The sequence below is a fragment of the Eutrigla gurnardus genome, assembly GCF_963514095.1.
Source record: "Eutrigla gurnardus genome assembly, chromosome: 12".
In the NCBI taxonomy this organism is placed as follows: domain Eukaryota; kingdom Metazoa; phylum Chordata; class Actinopteri; order Perciformes; family Triglidae; genus Eutrigla; species Eutrigla gurnardus.
In genome coordinates, this window is record NC_139926.1 from 24,831,606 (window position 1) to 24,849,397 (window position 17,792).

A 17,792-nucleotide genomic window follows, 5' to 3' on the forward strand; every position below is an offset into this window, starting at 1 on the left:
TTATTTTAAGCATCCCATTAGAAAAGCTAAAGGGTTCAATTTGATCAAACGTCCTCAATTGCAATAAAAATGAATAAAAAAAGAGTTGATGTGATGTGGAAACATTAATTCTGAGGTAGCAATCATTTAACTCTGCTGTCTGCGTCTTCCTGGATTTATATCTATAAATATAGTATATTTATATTGTCTTGTTGGAACATTATCTCTAGGAACTCCTTTTTCTGAGATCAGTTTACAGTTACACAAGCTGTAAGGCTATATATATATATATATATATATATATATATATATATAGTTTAATATGAACATCATTGATTGAGGAGCTCACAGATCTTGTCGACCGTTTTTGTAATGGCTGTGATGTCATTTGACCTGGCTGCTGATAGGCTGCACAGTCAGCGAGGTCACTGTCACACACACACACACACACACACACACACACACACACACACACACACACACACACACACACACACACACACACAGCCTGGCCTGGAGGAGCTGAGTTCAGGCCAAAGAGCTTTTCATGGTTGAGCGAGCATCACATAATGGGCAGAGAGAGAGAGAGAGAGAGAGAGAGAGAGAGAGAGAGAGAGAGAGAGAGAGAGAGAGAGAGACAAAGATATGACCATATAGGTTGAGTGGTGTGTGTGTGTGTGTGTGTGTGTGTGTGTGTGTGTGTGTGTGTGTGTGTGTGTGTGTGTGTGTGTGTCCAATAGAGAGAGATTTAATCTTTAATCAGTGTTATCTTAGCCTGTATACTGATATGGACACATAGTATGTAATTACAGCTGCTGCACACACACACACACTCACCTGTATAAGTGTCTGTGTGTGTGTGTGTGTGTGTGTGTGTGTGTGTGTGTGTGTGTGTGTGTGTGTGTGTGTGTGTGTGTGTGTGTGTGTGTCAGAGGGATTGTCTTTCAGTTTCCTGTCTCTCCTGACATCCTCTCATACTGTAATTAGGTGTGTGTGTGTGTGTGTGTGTGTGTGTGTGTGTGTGTGTGTGTGTGTGTGTGTGTGTGTGTGTGTGTGAGCTCCACTCAGAGTGTAATAAGGTGTCATTGCGGCGTGTAAAGGTATATGATGATATAAATATAACGATATAACGATGAGACGTCTTTGAGACGGGTTTTCGGGAGCGAGCGCCGCCCGTGTCCCACTTCGATGACCCGCCGCCGTCTGCTCCACTTTCACTCCTTTGCATCTCGCAGCATCATTCTCCCTCTGTTGACCAGCAGCCTGACTTTTAAAAACTGGGTCCTGATCACTGGAGACGCTCACAGCTGATCACGGAGCCAGAGACTTAAAAGTGTGAGTTCAGCAGCAGAGGGCGCTGGAAAAATACCCGGAGTTAATACGATAAGAGACACACTTATTCACCCTTTCATTGCCCTGATAAGAAGATAAACTCTCTTTATGTTGAAGGATTAGCTGAGCATTCTGGGAAATACCATCTCAGGACCTATTATGCTTTTCTGCTTTGACCCCTTTTCCTTTAATGTGTTATATAGGCTGGGCTTTTTGGGAGGGAGGGGCAGGATCTCAAGCAAAGTGTTTCAGCCTGATGTAGAAGTGTTTTGAGTTGGTGTTTTTTTTGCATTAAATCATGTAAACGTGTTCCAGCAGTAATCTGAAATATGAGTATGCACCTCTTTAAATGTGAAGCTATACAGCCAGCAGCCAGTTTAGCTGGTGGGTAACAAAATCCACCAGCCAGCACGTCTAAAGCTCACTAATTAACACGCTATATAATTTAATCCTGAAGTGTAAAAAAACAAGCTGTGGTTTTTACTCGGGTGGTGGGCTGAACCAGTTCTCGGTTGGAAGCAACGACGAAGAAGACAGTGTTTCTGAATATCATTCCATCCTACATCGAATGTCGATTCACACATGAACGTTGAGATGGTCCGACGGTTTCGGCCTCCGTGGATGTTTAGCAATATTTCAGCTCGTCAACATGATCTTACAGCATCCATACAGATAAAGCCGCAGTGATGATCTGAGTTAATGCGGGTCGGGTCATTCTTTCAGGGGGTCAATCTGAGAACCAACACACACACACACCACTCCATCTGAACTCTCCCAAATGGCAGCAGCTGTTGAGGATGGATGAGCCAAAGGCGCTCTCACTCAGCAGGCAGACATTCAGACTACTCATTCCCTTCTCATGCAAGTGCAGACTTTAGATGTGTGCCAGCTGTTTGTGGAGTGTTCAAGAGCATCTTTAAACACGAGACAGAGGGGCGACATAAAATGTTCAACGAATGCTCGGTTGGCGCCGTATGCACCAGTAGTAGTAGAGGCAGTAGTAACAGCTCTGGTCCTACCTGAAGTTGTGATGGGTGGAGCGCTGAGAACTGGGCTGAGACCTGGACTGAGGCCTGGGGTCCGAGTTAGTCCTGCAGGCTGGCAGCTGAGCCCTGTGGCCTGGGGAAGAGACCTAGACTGAGCCCCTGCTGGAATCAAAGACACCAATTAGCTGTCATATAGTAAACTACTGCTGCTACTACAACTTAATATATTGTTTCAGCATCAACATTGAGACGTGCAATAGTCTGTTTTGCTACAGCCTAGGTCTAGGGTGAAGAGTTTCTATTCTTATACGTTTTCAGCAGCAGCTCTGTGTGGGAGGATGCTCTCCTCTCTGACTGGATACATCAGGTCGGTTTGGAAAGGCCCGGGTTGAAGGTGGCTCACGGATCCGACACCCTTCGCCTCGCCTCATAAGCTGATTGTTTGAAAACTACAACAATCACATGACAGTAATTGGTTTAATTAACCTGCTGCCTGTTGTCCTGTCTCTCTGGTCTGAAGCTGTCTCACTCTCCGGAGGTGAGACCTGCCATTGTAGTGCAGCTGAGCCTGAGCAGCAGAGGTCATCTGAAGGTTACACACCTCACACAAGGAGTAGGCCCCGCCCTGACCTAGGGGAAAACCACAAGGAAGAGTCAGACTGTAGGAGAAAACTACAAGGAAGAGTCAGACTGTAGGAGAAAACTACAAGGAAGAGTCAGACTGTAGGAGAAAACTACAAGGGAGAGTCAGACTGTAGGAGAAAACTACAAGGAAGAGTCAGACTGTAGGAGAAAACTACAAGGGAGAGTCAGACTGTAGGAGAAAACTACAAGGGAGAGTCAAACTGTAGGAGAAAACAAGGAAGAAACAAACTGTAGGGGAAAACCAAAGGAAGAGTCAGACTGTCGGAGAAAACTAAAGGATGAGTCAGACTGTAGGGGAAAACAACAAGGATGAGTCAAACTGTAGGAGAAAACAACAAGCAAGAGACAAACTGTAGGGGAAAACCACAAGGAAGAGTCAGACTGTAGGAGAAAACTAAAAGGAAGAGTCAGACTGTAGGAGAAAACTACAAGGGAGAGTCAAACTGTAGGAGAAAACGAGGAAGAAGCAAACTGTAGGGGAAAACCAAAGGAAGAGTCAGACTGTCGGAGAAAACTAAAGGATGAGTCAGACTGTAGGAGAAAACTACAAGGTTGAGTCAATTCTGTAGGAGAAAACTACAAAGATGTGTCAGACATAGGAGAAAACTACAATGTTGAGTCAAATCTGTAGGAGAAAACTACAAAGACAAGTCAGACTATTGGAGAAAACAACAAGGAGAAGTCAAACTGAAGGAGAAGGATGAGTCAAACCACTTGGGGAAACTAGAAGAACAGGGTGGGATAACAGCTTATAACACAGATTGGTGCTGGAACATGTCAGTCACCTGGGGGCGGAGTCTGCTGGACTGAAGGACTGGTGGTTGTTGGTGTTGGGGGGTCCATCAGCTCATGACACATCCCTCCAAAGGCTAATATTTGCCCCCTGTTCAGGAGCTGAGAGGGGCTGAAAGGAGTCTTCATCCCTGACGAAGACGAAGAGAAGGAGACATTAATGATGATAACTGATGTTCTTTAATATTCATTTACTAAAAATAAACTAAAGCAAAAGGACTAGATGCAGCACCGGGACGCCCACACATGCTGTAAGATAATTCATTAAAATTTAGTGATCCACAGTGGGCAACACTTCACTTTCAACTCCCCTGTTCAGAATTAAAAGTCACGACTTTAAGATTTAATAAATTGTTTTAATAATAGTATTAATAATGGAGTATTTATCGATGGTAATTAAAATTTATCCTACGAGGATTTCATATCTTTACAATTTCTCTCTTTTTTTACTATACTGATATTCATTCTCATTTTACCACTCGTTAGAACCCACTCGGGGAGTTACGGTTATTGCTTTAAAACAATTTATTAAACAATTCATCATTCGTATGCTAAATTGTTAAAACAATGTGCTGCCAATACTGGAAGACAAAGTATCATTGAGGTCCAAGAGTACAAGAGAACAGCCAGATTCCACAGTTAAAACAATTAGAAAGAACCTAGGAGACCCCACTGGGACGGACTATTGCCAGCATGCTACCGGATGGCTGGTGTGTTAGCGGTTACCATGCCAACTACAGTAGTGCGTATGAAGTCTAGTCAGCAGCTAAAAAAAACAAGCTAATTTTAAAAAAAATTCATGATATGACAAAAATGATTTAGAAAAGGATTGTATGTGTTGATAGAGGAGATATATATATATTTATTTTAATATTATTTCTCCAAGACATAAGCAAATAAAAATACACCGTGACGGTGATCCACGCAGCATCAATGCATAACGGAGGGTGGATGGACAGACGGGTGGACGGACAGACGGGTGGACAGACAGAGGGGCGGACAGGAGTGAGGCCCTGAAAGACACCGGATGCAGAGTGTGAAGCATCAAACGCTCACAGGGAGAGTGATGATGTATTGAGTAAGAGGAGAGAGAGGAAGGGTGACATATGTATGTGTGTGTGTGTGTGTGTGTGTGTGTGTGTGTGTGTGTGTGTGTGTGTAGGTCACTCCATGACTGTGTCCATCTGTTGTCCTGTCAGCACTGCCAAGTCACATGACCTCTGACAGGACACAAACACACTAAGTGTTTTGTTTTGTCCTTCATATTCAGTTACATTTAGAACCACTGTATTTAAATTCTGTTCAGGGATTTGGATCAGGTTTGGATCTGGTCTCATTCAGGACGTAGAAGCTGTTGTTGCCTAACAATAATGTTTGTTTCGTGGAGAGGTGTAGCAGCTGCTGGTGCCCATACGCTCCACACCGGAGAGGAAATCAAGGTCTCTGGTATCAACATCGACACACCAGCTGGACCAGACGTGCTCACTGGGCCACATTTATTTACATTCAGCCAATCAGAGGGACACACTGAGAACTACACACCAACACGCGCTTCTCTAAATCAGCTATCATCTAATACATATACGAAGTGGACGTCGTCATGGTTTCTGAACAGAGCGGCACCCTTACTGGATCTGGATCCATCTGGATTCTGGAGTGAAGCTGCTAACAAAGTTAGCTTCTATAATAACTTTACAGCTCAGTGTTAAAGTCATCTTAGTAGCTAACTAGCATTGGTAGTGTGGTAGCGACCTGTCAATCAGCAGGTAAGCCCCGCCCCCTAAAGCATCCCCTGCTTTCTGGTCTGGTGGACTCTAAATGGACCATAATGTACTAAATGAACATCATGCTGGATTGAAGAAGACTTGAAACTAGAGATTGAGACCATAAACTCATGTTTACAATGTTTACAGAGATAAAGCATCAAGAGAGAAGTAGGACCATTTTCTCATAAACTTCTATACAAGCAGAGAGGAGTCGCCCCCTGGTGGCCAGCAGAGAAAATGCATGTTTAAGGGCACTTCGTATTTGGCTTTACTTTTCAGAACAGGAATACAAACATAATCCGGGAGATGATCAGACACCCTTAATCACCCCAACCAGCTCCTTTTAATGTGAAGGAGCGTCACCGACCCTCATCCCAACTGTCATATTTAGAGTTATTCCACGTAACAAAATAAGAGAATAATGGGATTTGTCAGGCAGGAAGGTGAAACATAAGATCCATCTATCGAGTCCACTTCCCGTCTCTCCTCCAGCTGGTTGTTAGTAGTCGACTTTATGTACTGCAGACAGCTGGTTAATCTGCCACTGTGATGAATTAGCTACAAAATGCACACACACACACACACACACACACACACATAGCCAGCTGATGCTGACATCAGCTTTAGCAAGTGGAAGGATTAAATATATCTGCTCTATTGAGCTGGGAATTACACACCAAATACACACACACACACAGGTAAACACACACACACACACACACACACACACACACACACACACACACACACACACACACACACACACACACACAGTGTAAGACGCAGAAAAAGAAAAAGCAAGTCAGTGAACTGAACATTCAGCATTAATATGAAATGAAATATGTGTGGTTACCTTTGCTTTTGTAATGTGTGTGGGTGTGTGTGTGTGTGTGTGTGTGTGTGTGTGTGTGTGTGTGTGTGTGTGTGTGTGTGTGTGTGTGTGTGTGTGTGTGTGTGTGTGCGAGAGAGAGAGAGAGAGAGAGAGAGAGTCTAATCCAGGCTGACCAGGCAGTCAGTAATAAGAGAGACCAGCTGCAGGTTATAATCCCCCCCCCCCCACACACACACACACACACACACACACACAATGTGTTTGAAGAGGAAAAGCAGAAATGTTTTTTCTTCAGCGCCAGTGCTTCACAACAACCTGAATTTCTTCTTCTTCTTCTTTTTCAGACTTCAAAGAGACTCAACAGAGCATAAATATTCTCCACGTCTTGAATATTACGTATGAAATATATATAGATATCGTACAGCTGACGTTGCGGGTGTTTCTGAAGCTTTTGCTACTGTTGACCACGGCTTTTTATTTATACAGACTATAAATAAAGGGTATACTGTATAGGGAGTACCACAGGGTTCCGTGCTGGTTCCTCTAATATTTACACTCTACATAAGATTATTATCACTCCAACGCAGACGTATATATACATTCTTATGTGGACGACACCTTCTTTTATGCATTTTGCTCCTCTTCAACTCAACATTACAATCTGCCTTCCTTTGAAACCAGGAAGAGGTGAGAGAAACAACACTTGTATGAGATACACTAATCAATGTTTACGATGCGCAATTGAAGCGACTACAACAGAGCCAAGAGAGCCGTTTATGCCTGGAAAAATAGTTCCTTACAAAAACTGAATTTCAAACTGGAATTTGAGCTAGAAGGAGGATTTTAACACCGAGATGAGTTTTCACAAAGCTTGACACACATTTTCAAGCGTTAACAAACAAACTATCTCACAATATCTAAAAAGTAAAGCAACTTTGATAAACCTGGCAGAGGTTCATGTACACATTTGGTGGCCGATGACACGTAGTAACTGGTTTAATGTCAGCGAGGGGACAGACGAGGGGCTCGCCTGATTGGTCGAAAATGCTGAATCCTGCTGGTGTAAAAGATAAAGAGAGGAGGACACTAATGTATTTCCCTGTTCACTGAAAGTAAGTACACAACACACACACACACACACACACAGAGTAACCTGAGGGTACGACAATGGGACAAAGAAACTAATGGAGATTTGAAAAGACAGAGAGAGATGTCTTAGAGTGGTCGTCTCTCACCCGGAGGCCAGTAGCTGGTAATGACAATGGTCAAAGACACACACACACACACACACACACACACACACACACACACACACACACACACACACACACACACACACACACACACACACACACACACACACACACACACACCAGTGGCCAGCAGCAGAGATGCTGAAACGACCTCGACACAGTTTGATGTTTGTATGTTTGCGCCTGAAGGAATCTGAGATCCTACAATCAGAAGAAACTGATAAAGACACAAACCGTTGCCTCGTAAACAGCTTGATACACCACAGTTTCCTCTACATTTCAACACATAATTTCCATTTTTTTCCTCACAATCTTCCTCCTAAGAACCAGCGACAGAAATTCTGCTACAAACTAAATCACACCTAAAAGAAATGCTTGAATATCCGACCACGCTTTGTTTCCAAGACGTCGGCTCAGGCAGAGCTTCCTCTCCGGGTCGTTCATGACCTCCAACAGGCGTCAGAATGTTTCAGTTCTAACCTCGAAAACCTGAAAAGTGGAGCAGCTCTGACCCGAAAGCACAAACTCAACGCTGGATTTATGAAGCGTGTTGGGAAGGAAGCAACTAACTGAATTCAGGGCAAAAAAAAGAAGAAACAACAAAATTAGTTTTATTTTTCCTGGCTCACACTCGCACTGTTCGAACAGAAACTGCTCTGGGGTTGTTCTAACCTCAATTTACCTACGCTGCAGAAAATCTGTGATATATCTGTCTGATCCCTAGGAAATATTATGAGACGGACAACAAGCCGGATGAACTTCAGTAACAATGTATTCTTCTAAAACGCAACATGGTTGGTGTCTGTTTGTGCCCAATTTTAGTGGATTATAACATATTATGTACAAAAAAAACATCTGCAGATTCTCCAGTTCAGAATGAGACCAAACTTTTCTACAGATGTCAGATTTAGAGCCAAATGTGGCCTGCAGCAGACCAGGTGAGACTTGTTTTTTAAGCCAAGCCGACTGCCAGAAATGCATTTTGCTATAGAAGCACTTGCAGTCGGTTAGATGGAGTCAATGATGTTATAAAACAGTCAATAAAATAGGTTTTAAAAAAACTGTGAGCATGCCATAAATGACTTGCTGATGGGTTCGGATATATTAATGAATTTAAATTAATTCAAATAAAGGTTTGGGCAGCTTTCTCATCATGGCGACAACAATAAACATTCTAGAATAAATAGCGGGGTGAAAAGAAAACAAAGAATTGAAAACAGGAAACAAACAGCTGTGCTAATGTCTGACGTTTGTCGCTGTGGGGTTTCTCGGTTTGCTCTCTGGACAACCGAATGCATCTTTTATGTTGAACCGTCGTCATCGCATACACACCCTAGAACACTAACACCATCGCTAACGTATATATCGGGTATATTTTACCTGATATAATATACCCAATAAAAAATACTTCTCATCAAAATATCTTAAAGTACAACAATAAATGGCAAATTGAAGTACTCTTCTTTTATTTCCCCCTATACAACATCTCATAAAACGAAAAAAAGGTATCATGGGGGGACCCCATAAAAAGTCTCTAAAATGAGTGAAAAATAAGGGAATAGTTGAAGGACCAACGCAACTCAGCAGCAACACAATGAAAACCACGTGACGACATCGCGTGGGTGAAAAGCAGCCGACGTTAGTGTTCTAGGGTTAAAGGCAAACAAGCTCGACGGTGACACTTCAACCAAACGACCGGTCTGATAAGATCACGATCACGTTCAGACTGCAGTGAATCTGAAGACCTGCAGGAGGCCGTAACATGAAGACACCCCGAGGACTCAGAAGGTGCCATCCACTCAGCTAATTATGCTTTGTCCTTCCTCAAGACGACCCAGAAACCAGTCCAGGTTCTCCGCCAAAGACCCCGTGGCAAAGAACCACAGCTGGTTTTTACCCGTTAGGTTTGTGTTGGGGGATCAGCCGGCGGGTCAGGCTGGTGACAGGAAACTGGAATATAAATGTTATTATATCGCTGCATTACTGTGAAGGTGAAGGGAGGGGGAAGGGTTGGCCGGGTGAATGTGAGGTAATTGTTTAAGTTACAGAGAAGCGGACCGTTCTAGACAAGTGAAAACTTATATATGAGAATTTATACATTGATATGTGTTCTTTGTTATTGTTTGTTTATTTCAATTTAACATGCTCGAAATAACAACCAATATTGTGTGTTTTTTTTCCTCTACTAGCCAATTTTCTCCTTTTGTTATTTCTGGTGTCAAGCGAATGTCTCATTCAGGAAAATGTGGTTTCCAAAACCAAATATTTTACGTGTTGTGAAAAAGAATCAGACTATTTCAAGCTGATTTTATTGCTTCCCCTACTGTTCTTTCCTTTTATTTAAACAATAGTGTAATTGTCTGCTGGAGCAGCAGTTATCAGACATGAGACACTTAAAATGAATAATTATTATTATATTAGACGGCGTTCATAACGAGTATTCTTCTCAAAATTAAACGTAGACACGAGGATAAGACGAAAGCATGTGGGAATGAAGGAGCCACGCTGGCTGAATGGGAAAGCAGCGAGTCAGACAGGTGGAACGACAGGTTTGCAGCTTCCTGTCTGTCTGTGTTCTGGTCATCATGGAAGCGTTGTGTGGTAACACCATGACTGGTGATGTCACTGTGGTCAGTCCACCGGGAAAGTAGGACACACACACACACACACACACACACTGAGATGAAAGGTGACCTACAGTCTCGTTTCTCAGTCCACACACTCTTTTTTTCTGTCCAGGTGGTTTCTAAAAGACGACTTTGTCCAACTTCCTGTTTGTCAGACAGAGAGGCACTGTGGTTGGATTATTATTATGCACTCTGAATCTCAGCAGGTTTAAAGTTATAATCCTCAACATATCATTTTGTCAATGATTTTGTACATTCAGTAACTAATATATAAAGAGATAACATGAGGAGCTCAGACCTTCAGAGGGGACTCGGAGGACTGGTAGTAGTGGTCTGTGGTCTCCCAGAACTCAAAGATAGAACCTCACATTAGTCCAGAGACCAGACCAGACTATGTGTATAAACCAGACTGTCTATGGTCGCTGCCGTATTTATGTCTAGAGGATGTTATTTCAAGTGTTTATGAAAACCGGACTCCATTCAGAAAACAAGCATTTTAAAAGTTATTTGCTTGTTGTCTTGCAAACAGACTTAAAAAAACATGACTACAGACTTTTTACAAATTGTGTAGTAATTTTTGCATTCTTTTTGATTCGTGTCCTGTTATTAGATCGGAACAAAATTGTTTGTTTTGTGTCCATAGGGTGTAGTAAACCAGCAGATGTGTATCTTTCTATTCCCAGTGAATACAGTTTATAAACTCACTAAACTCACAGGACTCAGATGAAGATTACCCAGCGTATCTGAGACTTTTACAACCCGTACAAAGCAGCATTAGGGGGTTATTTCAGCCGAGGTTGAGAAACCATGCCGTGGGATCCCCCAGGAGGAGACGGTTTAGAGGAGAGAGGGACGTCCTCTTAAGCCTGCCTGCCCTCGTGACCCGGCTCGGATAACCAGAGGAAAATGGATGGATGGACCTTTTTTAAATATTGTAGAGTAATGACACGAGGAGCATCCGATCCCAGATACAGTGTTAACCTCAGTTAATATGATTGAATGTGATTATTGATGATTGAGTTCCCTCTGTGTTAAAAAAAAAAACAGAATCGGGGATTTAAATTGGATCACAGCATGTTTGTTTGACTTTAATCCACTCATGTATACAACAGTGTATGATTTACATACTGCAGCAGGAACACACACAGTCTGTTATTCATGACTTTTGGGGACATTACATTGACATACATTAATTTCCTGGAGGCTCACCCTAACCTTAAACCAAGCCTTCATCCTTAAAATGTAATGATATACATGATGGAAACGTGCGATTGTCCCCATTTGGTCTCAAAAAAGGTTGAGTCCCCACAATGTAGGTGTGTTATGAGATTTATGTCCCCGTATGACAGGTAAAACATACCATCACATACACACGCATACACAGCAGGTACAGTCCAACCTTCAATTCAGGACATTGTGACTTCTGTTCCTTCTTTAAATAGCTGCTCTGCTCCATCAGGACCTGACACTTATACTGTTCCAAGCAGGGAAAAAAAAGCTTTCATGCATCCAGTGCCAAATTGGTAGTGCTAACGGCTACCGCTAACAAAAGGTGAGGGACCTGACACCCGACACACCGCTCAGCTGATAACACCACCTCACTGTCTGACTCTCCTCTGTTTGACTTGAAGGAATAGTGGTGAAACACTTTTGTTTGCTTTCTTGCTGGGAGTTGATTGGATGTCTGTACGGTAAAAATGAAGCTGCAGCTGGGAGCTGGCTATCTTAGTTTAGCATAAAGCCTGGAAACAGCTTGCCTATCCAAAGTTGACAAAATCCACATAGCAGCACCTCTAAAACTCATTAATGAAATGTTATCTCATTTAGATAGTAGAACTGTGCATAGACGTAACAAGCTCTGCCAAAGAACAGAAATGGTATGCTGCCGATGTGGGCGTGGTCTTTATGCTAAGCTAAGCTAACTGGCCGCTGACTGGTCGCCTCAAACATCTCATCTTCTTGCAAATTGTGTAAAAAAAATGAAATATGGGATTAAAGTGAACGTTTGCAACAGATTCTGTTTCTTGTCTGAACAGGAAGCTCCAGAGATAAACCAGATGTTCCTCTATTACAGACCGTCCGGGATTAACGCGTGCACACACACATGCACGCGCACACACACACACACATTTATACACACACCACTGCATGTAGGTTACCCAGCAGGCTGTGCAGGATTTTGGTGGGACATGATTGGTTGAGCCAGATGGGGATTGCGGGGATTGGGATTATAATCCACAGATATGTGTGTGTGGGTGTTGTAGCTCAGTTAGTATAATCTGTGCTCTAATAATAGAGATTACCACTCACACTCTTCTTATTATCTTCTGAACATCTACTGAACATCATCTGAACTTCTAGTGAACATCTACTGAACATCGTCTGAACTTCTAGTGAACATCGTCTGAACATCTACTGAACATCGTCTAAACCTCTAGTGAACATCTACTGAACATCGTCTGAACTTCGTCTGAACTTCTAGTGAACATCGTCTGAACATCTACTGAACATCTACAAACATCTACTGAACATCTATTGAACATCTACTGAACATCGTCTAAACTTCTAGTGAACATCGTCTGAACATCTACAAACATCTACTGAACATCGTCTGAACATCTACTGAACATCGCCTGAACATCTACTGAACATCGCCTGAACATCTACTGAACATCTACAAACATCTACTGAACATCGTCTGAACATCTACTGAACATCGCCTGAACATCTACTGAACATCGTCTGAACATCATCTGAACATCTACTGAACATCTACTGAACATCATCTGAACATCAACTGAACATCTACTGAACATCGTCTGAACATCGTCTGAACATCGTCTGAACATCGTCTGACTTCAGTGTCATCCATTTGGAAACTAAGGGAAACAGTGTGCGTGCGTGCGTGCGTGCGTGCGTGCGTGCGTGCGTGCGTGCGTGCGTGCGTGCGTGCAAATGCATTGTATGTTGAAATAATCCAAAAATCATCATGACCTCATCTAAGGGTTTCCATCACCTGACTGAAGTTACACACTTAACACACTTGACATGCGCCCGGCAAACTACAACACAAAGCCGCTACTGCCGCCGGAAAACATTAACCCGGCCCCCGAAAGACGAGAAGACGTCCATGACATCACTTCCTTCTCAACATGCCGACTCATCAAACATTCAACGGTTGCTCCACTCACCTAATGGAAGAAGAAAGGCGAGACACACGGTTTAAATTAGTGCACACGGCTCTTAAAGACAACAAACTGAAGTTCAGAGCCGCCGCGGAGGAGGACTAAAGCCGTGTATCGGTTTCTTTATAAAGTATCACCTTCACATCGGGGATGCTGGGACTCTGCTTGACAAGATTAACTTTACTGTAGTTTTTCTGCTGACACACAGAAGCGTCCTCCGGGAGTTATGTCGACGCCACGGCTGCTAAATCTGAAAACAAATCTGTTTGGGTTTTTTTTTTTAAACAGTCCATCCACATTAAGCCGTCGCTGAAAATAGTCCCATGATGAATGCACTATTTCCTCCCGTTTGAGCAACATTATGGGCTGTTCCTCTGCCAGGAACATTCTTATTCGACTAAAATGCTCACAATTATGTGAACTAATCGATCAGTTAATTTAAATCTTGTGTTTCACACATAAGTTTTGAGGAAATTAGTCATTCAGAATAAAACAAACAAACAATTAATCGACTAATTGTCTAGGAGATAAAACCACAGTCAAATTGTCTCAAAAAGTACGAGGTAAAAAGTGAATATATATAACTGTGAGCCGCATTTAAAGATCTTCTTTTAGTGAGATTTGTTTCACAACAAGAAAAAGATTTATAACACTGAAGCAGATTTATCCTTTAAGAAGGAGTCTGTCTTGGTCACTCATTGTAAATATGAATACAGCAAATCGCAGTGTTATTCCTGTGATGTAAGCAGAGACTGTATGTAAGAAGTGGACATCGTCATGGTGACCGCGCCCGTTGGTTCATGGACGGCGGTTTTGAAGCCTCGAGTTCATCATTTTGACCATCGCCATCTTGGTTTTCTGCAACCAGTGAAGGAAGTGACCATATTTGGACTGCATCCTGACTACCATCAGCTCTTTGCTCTCATCTAAACCCCATCACAAGTCAAAGACCCTTAACCAGGTCAGCTGACAAACACAGCAAGTCAGTTCTCACGCATCCCTTGGATTAAATACAAATCTTTATGCTAAGCTAACTGGCTGAAGCTTCACATCCAAACAACAGTTTTTTTACCTGGTTAAATAAAGGATATATATATATATAACAGATCTGCGAATGACCAAAAGACGATGATGAGATTTTTTTTTGATTGTTTGTTTCAATGTGGACTGAGAACTTCATGAAAACAAACAGGTCCAGGTGGATTAGTGAGGATGCTCTCTGCCTGTCTCTCTGCCTGTCTCTCTGCCCGTCTGCCTGTCTGTCTGTCCATCTCAGAGGTTAAACTTCCTGCTTCCTCCCAACTGATGACACAGTGTGCAAGTGTGTGTGTGTGTGTGTGTGTGTGTGTGTGTGTGTGTGTGTGTGTGTGTGTGTGTATGTGTATGTAATAACCTTAGAAAACACAAGTCACAAGGAAACACTTCATCACTGCCGTCCTATTTACACACACACACACTTCCTTTAATACACTCTTTCCTGACCCCCTCCTCTCTCTCTCTCTCTCTCTCTCTCTCTCTCTCTGCCTTGAGCCCTCTAATTGCATTTTTGATGATAATCATCCAATCACATTTCATTACTGTCAACTCCTTCCTCTTTCGTCACATGACGGGAAATTAATTAAAACTTCCTGAGAAAACACAAGCTCACACACACACACACACACACACACACACACACACACACACACACACACACACACACACACACACACACACACACACACACACACACACACACACACACACAGGTAAGTCCATAAATCACAGCAGACAGAATGGGAGTAATGAGGTGGCTAGCTGTTAGCGCTCCGTAGGGTAGGCAGGCAGTACTCCACATACTGCAATACTCCCAGTGTAACAGCTACACAAGTAGTGTGTGTGTGTGTGTGTGTGTGTGTGTGTGTGTCCACTAACAAAAGTGCTGAGCACGAACAAAACTACTTTAAGGGGTGATGAGTTGAGGTCCAGACTTAACAGTACCACTGATTTATGAGCTAAGAACACGTTTTTATTAGATTTTCTTAAAGTGAGACGATGAGCGACGAGCGAGCCGATATTTAATATACAAACAGGAAGTGGAATCTTCTTGTATTAAAGGCTGCAAGGCAGCGAATAAAAACTGATGCAGGTAATGTTGATCTTAAATATTGATGCAACAGTCTCAAAGCAATAAAGTTGTTACGATGAGCTCATTACACCTGCTGTCAATGTGTGTGTGTGTGTGTGTGTGTGTGTGTGTGTGTGTGTGTGTGTGTGTGTGTGTGTGTGTGTGTGTGTGTGTGTGTGATCTCTGCAGGTTTCCAAACTAATCTGTCCTGACGTAACAACATGCTGCTTCTCAATCTGCCCACTGCTGGAGTCCTGGCTGCCTCACAAACGCAGCGTTTAGTGATGTTGTCATGATCTATAAATAGGTGGAATTGATTGTGTGGAGGAGAACCGTGTTACAGTCGAACAAATGCAACTTAACAATGCAAACTAACCGGCCGCCGGAGACAAACACGATCCAGCAGGGGACGAGTGGTTCCTAACAACGCTTTAATGTGTTTATCAGCAGGTTGGAAACATCTAAGAGTCCGTTTGTTGGGTCTAACAACTAGATGGTACAGTCTGCCTGCTGGTTAGTACAGTCTAACAAGTAGTTAGTACAGTCTACCCGCTGGTTAGTACAGTCTAACAAGTAGTTAGTACAGTCTACCCGCTGGTTAGTACAGTCTAACAAGTAGTTGGTACAGTCTACCTGCTGGTTAGAATGGTCTAACAAGTAGTTGGTACAGTCTACCTGCTGGTTAGAATGGTCTAACAAGTAGTTGGTACAGTCTACCCGCTGGTTAGTACAGTCTAACAAGTAGTTGGTACAGTCTACCTGCTGGTTAGAATGGTCTAACAAGTAGTTGGTACAGTCTACCCGCTGGTTAGTACAGTCTAACAAGTAGTTGGTACAGTCTACCTGCTGGTTAGAATGGTCTAACAAGTAGTTGGTACAGTCTACCCGCTGGTTAGTACAGTCTAACAAGTAGTTGGTACAGTCTACCTGCTGGTTAGAATGGTCTAACAAGTAGTTGGTACAGTCTACCCGCTGGTTAGTACAGTCTAACAAGTAGTTGGTACAGTCTACCCGCTGGTTAGTACAGTCTAACAAGTAGTTGGTACAGTCTACCCGCTGGTTAGTACAGTCTAACAAGTAGTTGGTACAGTCTACCTGCTGGTTAGAATGGTCTAACAAGTAGTTGGTACAGTCTACCCGCTGGTTAGTACAGTCTAACAAGTAGGTGGTACAGTCTACCCGCTGGTTAGTACAGTCTAACAAGTAGGTGGTACAGTCTGCCCGCTGGTTAGTACAGTCTAACAAGTAGTTGGTACAGTCTACCTGCTGGTTAGTACATTCTAACAAGTAGTTGGTACAGTCTACCTGCTGGTTAGTACAGTCTAACAAGTACTTGGTACAGTCTACCTGCTGGTTAGTACAGTCTAACAAGTAGTTGGTACAGTCTACCCGCTGGTTAGTACAGTCTAACAAGTAGTTGGTACAGTTTACCATCTGGTTAGAATGGTCTAACAAGTAGTTGGTACAGTCTACCAGCTGGTTATTCTCTCATGACAAATAGTTGGTACAGTCTACCAGCTGGTTATTCTCTCATGACAAATAGTTGGTACAGTTTACCAGCTGGTTATTCTCTCATGACAACTAGTTGGTACAGTCTACCAGCTAGTTATTCTCTAACAGCTAGTTGGTACAGTCTACCAGCTGGTTATTCTCTCATGACAACTAGTTGGTACAGTCTACCAGCCGGTTAGTACAGTCTAACAGCTAGTTTGTACGGTTTAATAGCAGGTTTACAATCAAACGTCAGGTAAAAACTGAATAACCACCAGTAAATACAGACTAACAGTCAGTTAGTAGCGGGTTCATACTGATTAATGACGAGTTGGTACGGTCTAACAACTCTCTGCTTCTGTCTTCTGATTGGACGTTGAGCTTGTTGAGATTCACAAACATCCACACAAAGAGCAGAGCAGTGAGAGGAAAAGGAAGGAAGGAAGGAAGGAAGGAAGGAAGGAAGGAAGGAAGGAAGGAAGATAAGCAAACGAGGAGAGTTTTTAGGAGTAAAATCACTGTTCAGGTCTGTTTCTGTATGAGCTGCAGGGGGCAGTATAGTCCAGCTCATCAGGTATCATCATCAGACTGATCAACACACACACACACACACACACACACACACACACACACACACACACACACACACACACACACACTTACTTCATACTGTCACCTAAGTGAAAATTGAAAACATCTCTGTGGCAGAAAAAAGAAAGGACAACCCTGTGTGTGTGTGTGTGTGTGTGTGTGTGTGTGTGTGTGTGTGTGTGTGTGTGTGTGTGTGTGTGTGTGTG

General features: G+C 42.8%; 1 protein-coding gene across 2 annotated transcripts in view; it reads right to left on the reverse strand.

Moving 5' to 3' along the window:
• znf385b (zinc finger protein 385B) overlaps positions 1–17,792 on the reverse strand; it is a 39,684-nt gene that overhangs the window by 19,985 nt on the left and 1,907 nt on the right. The window contains exons 2-4 of one of the 2 annotated variants that reach the window (XM_084023037.1): positions 3,728–3,865; positions 2,784–2,927; positions 2,331–2,456 (exon numbers count right to left, since the gene is read on the reverse strand). In XM_084023037.1, coding sequence (XP_083879163.1) covers positions 2,331–2,456; positions 2,784–2,927; positions 3,728–3,863 — 406 coding nt within the window. In that variant the 5' untranslated portion in view covers positions 3,864–3,865. Of the gene's footprint in view, positions 1–2,330; positions 2,460–2,783; positions 2,928–3,727; positions 3,866–17,792 lie in introns of both variants that reach the window. The other variant, XM_084023036.1, reaches the window with a different exon arrangement.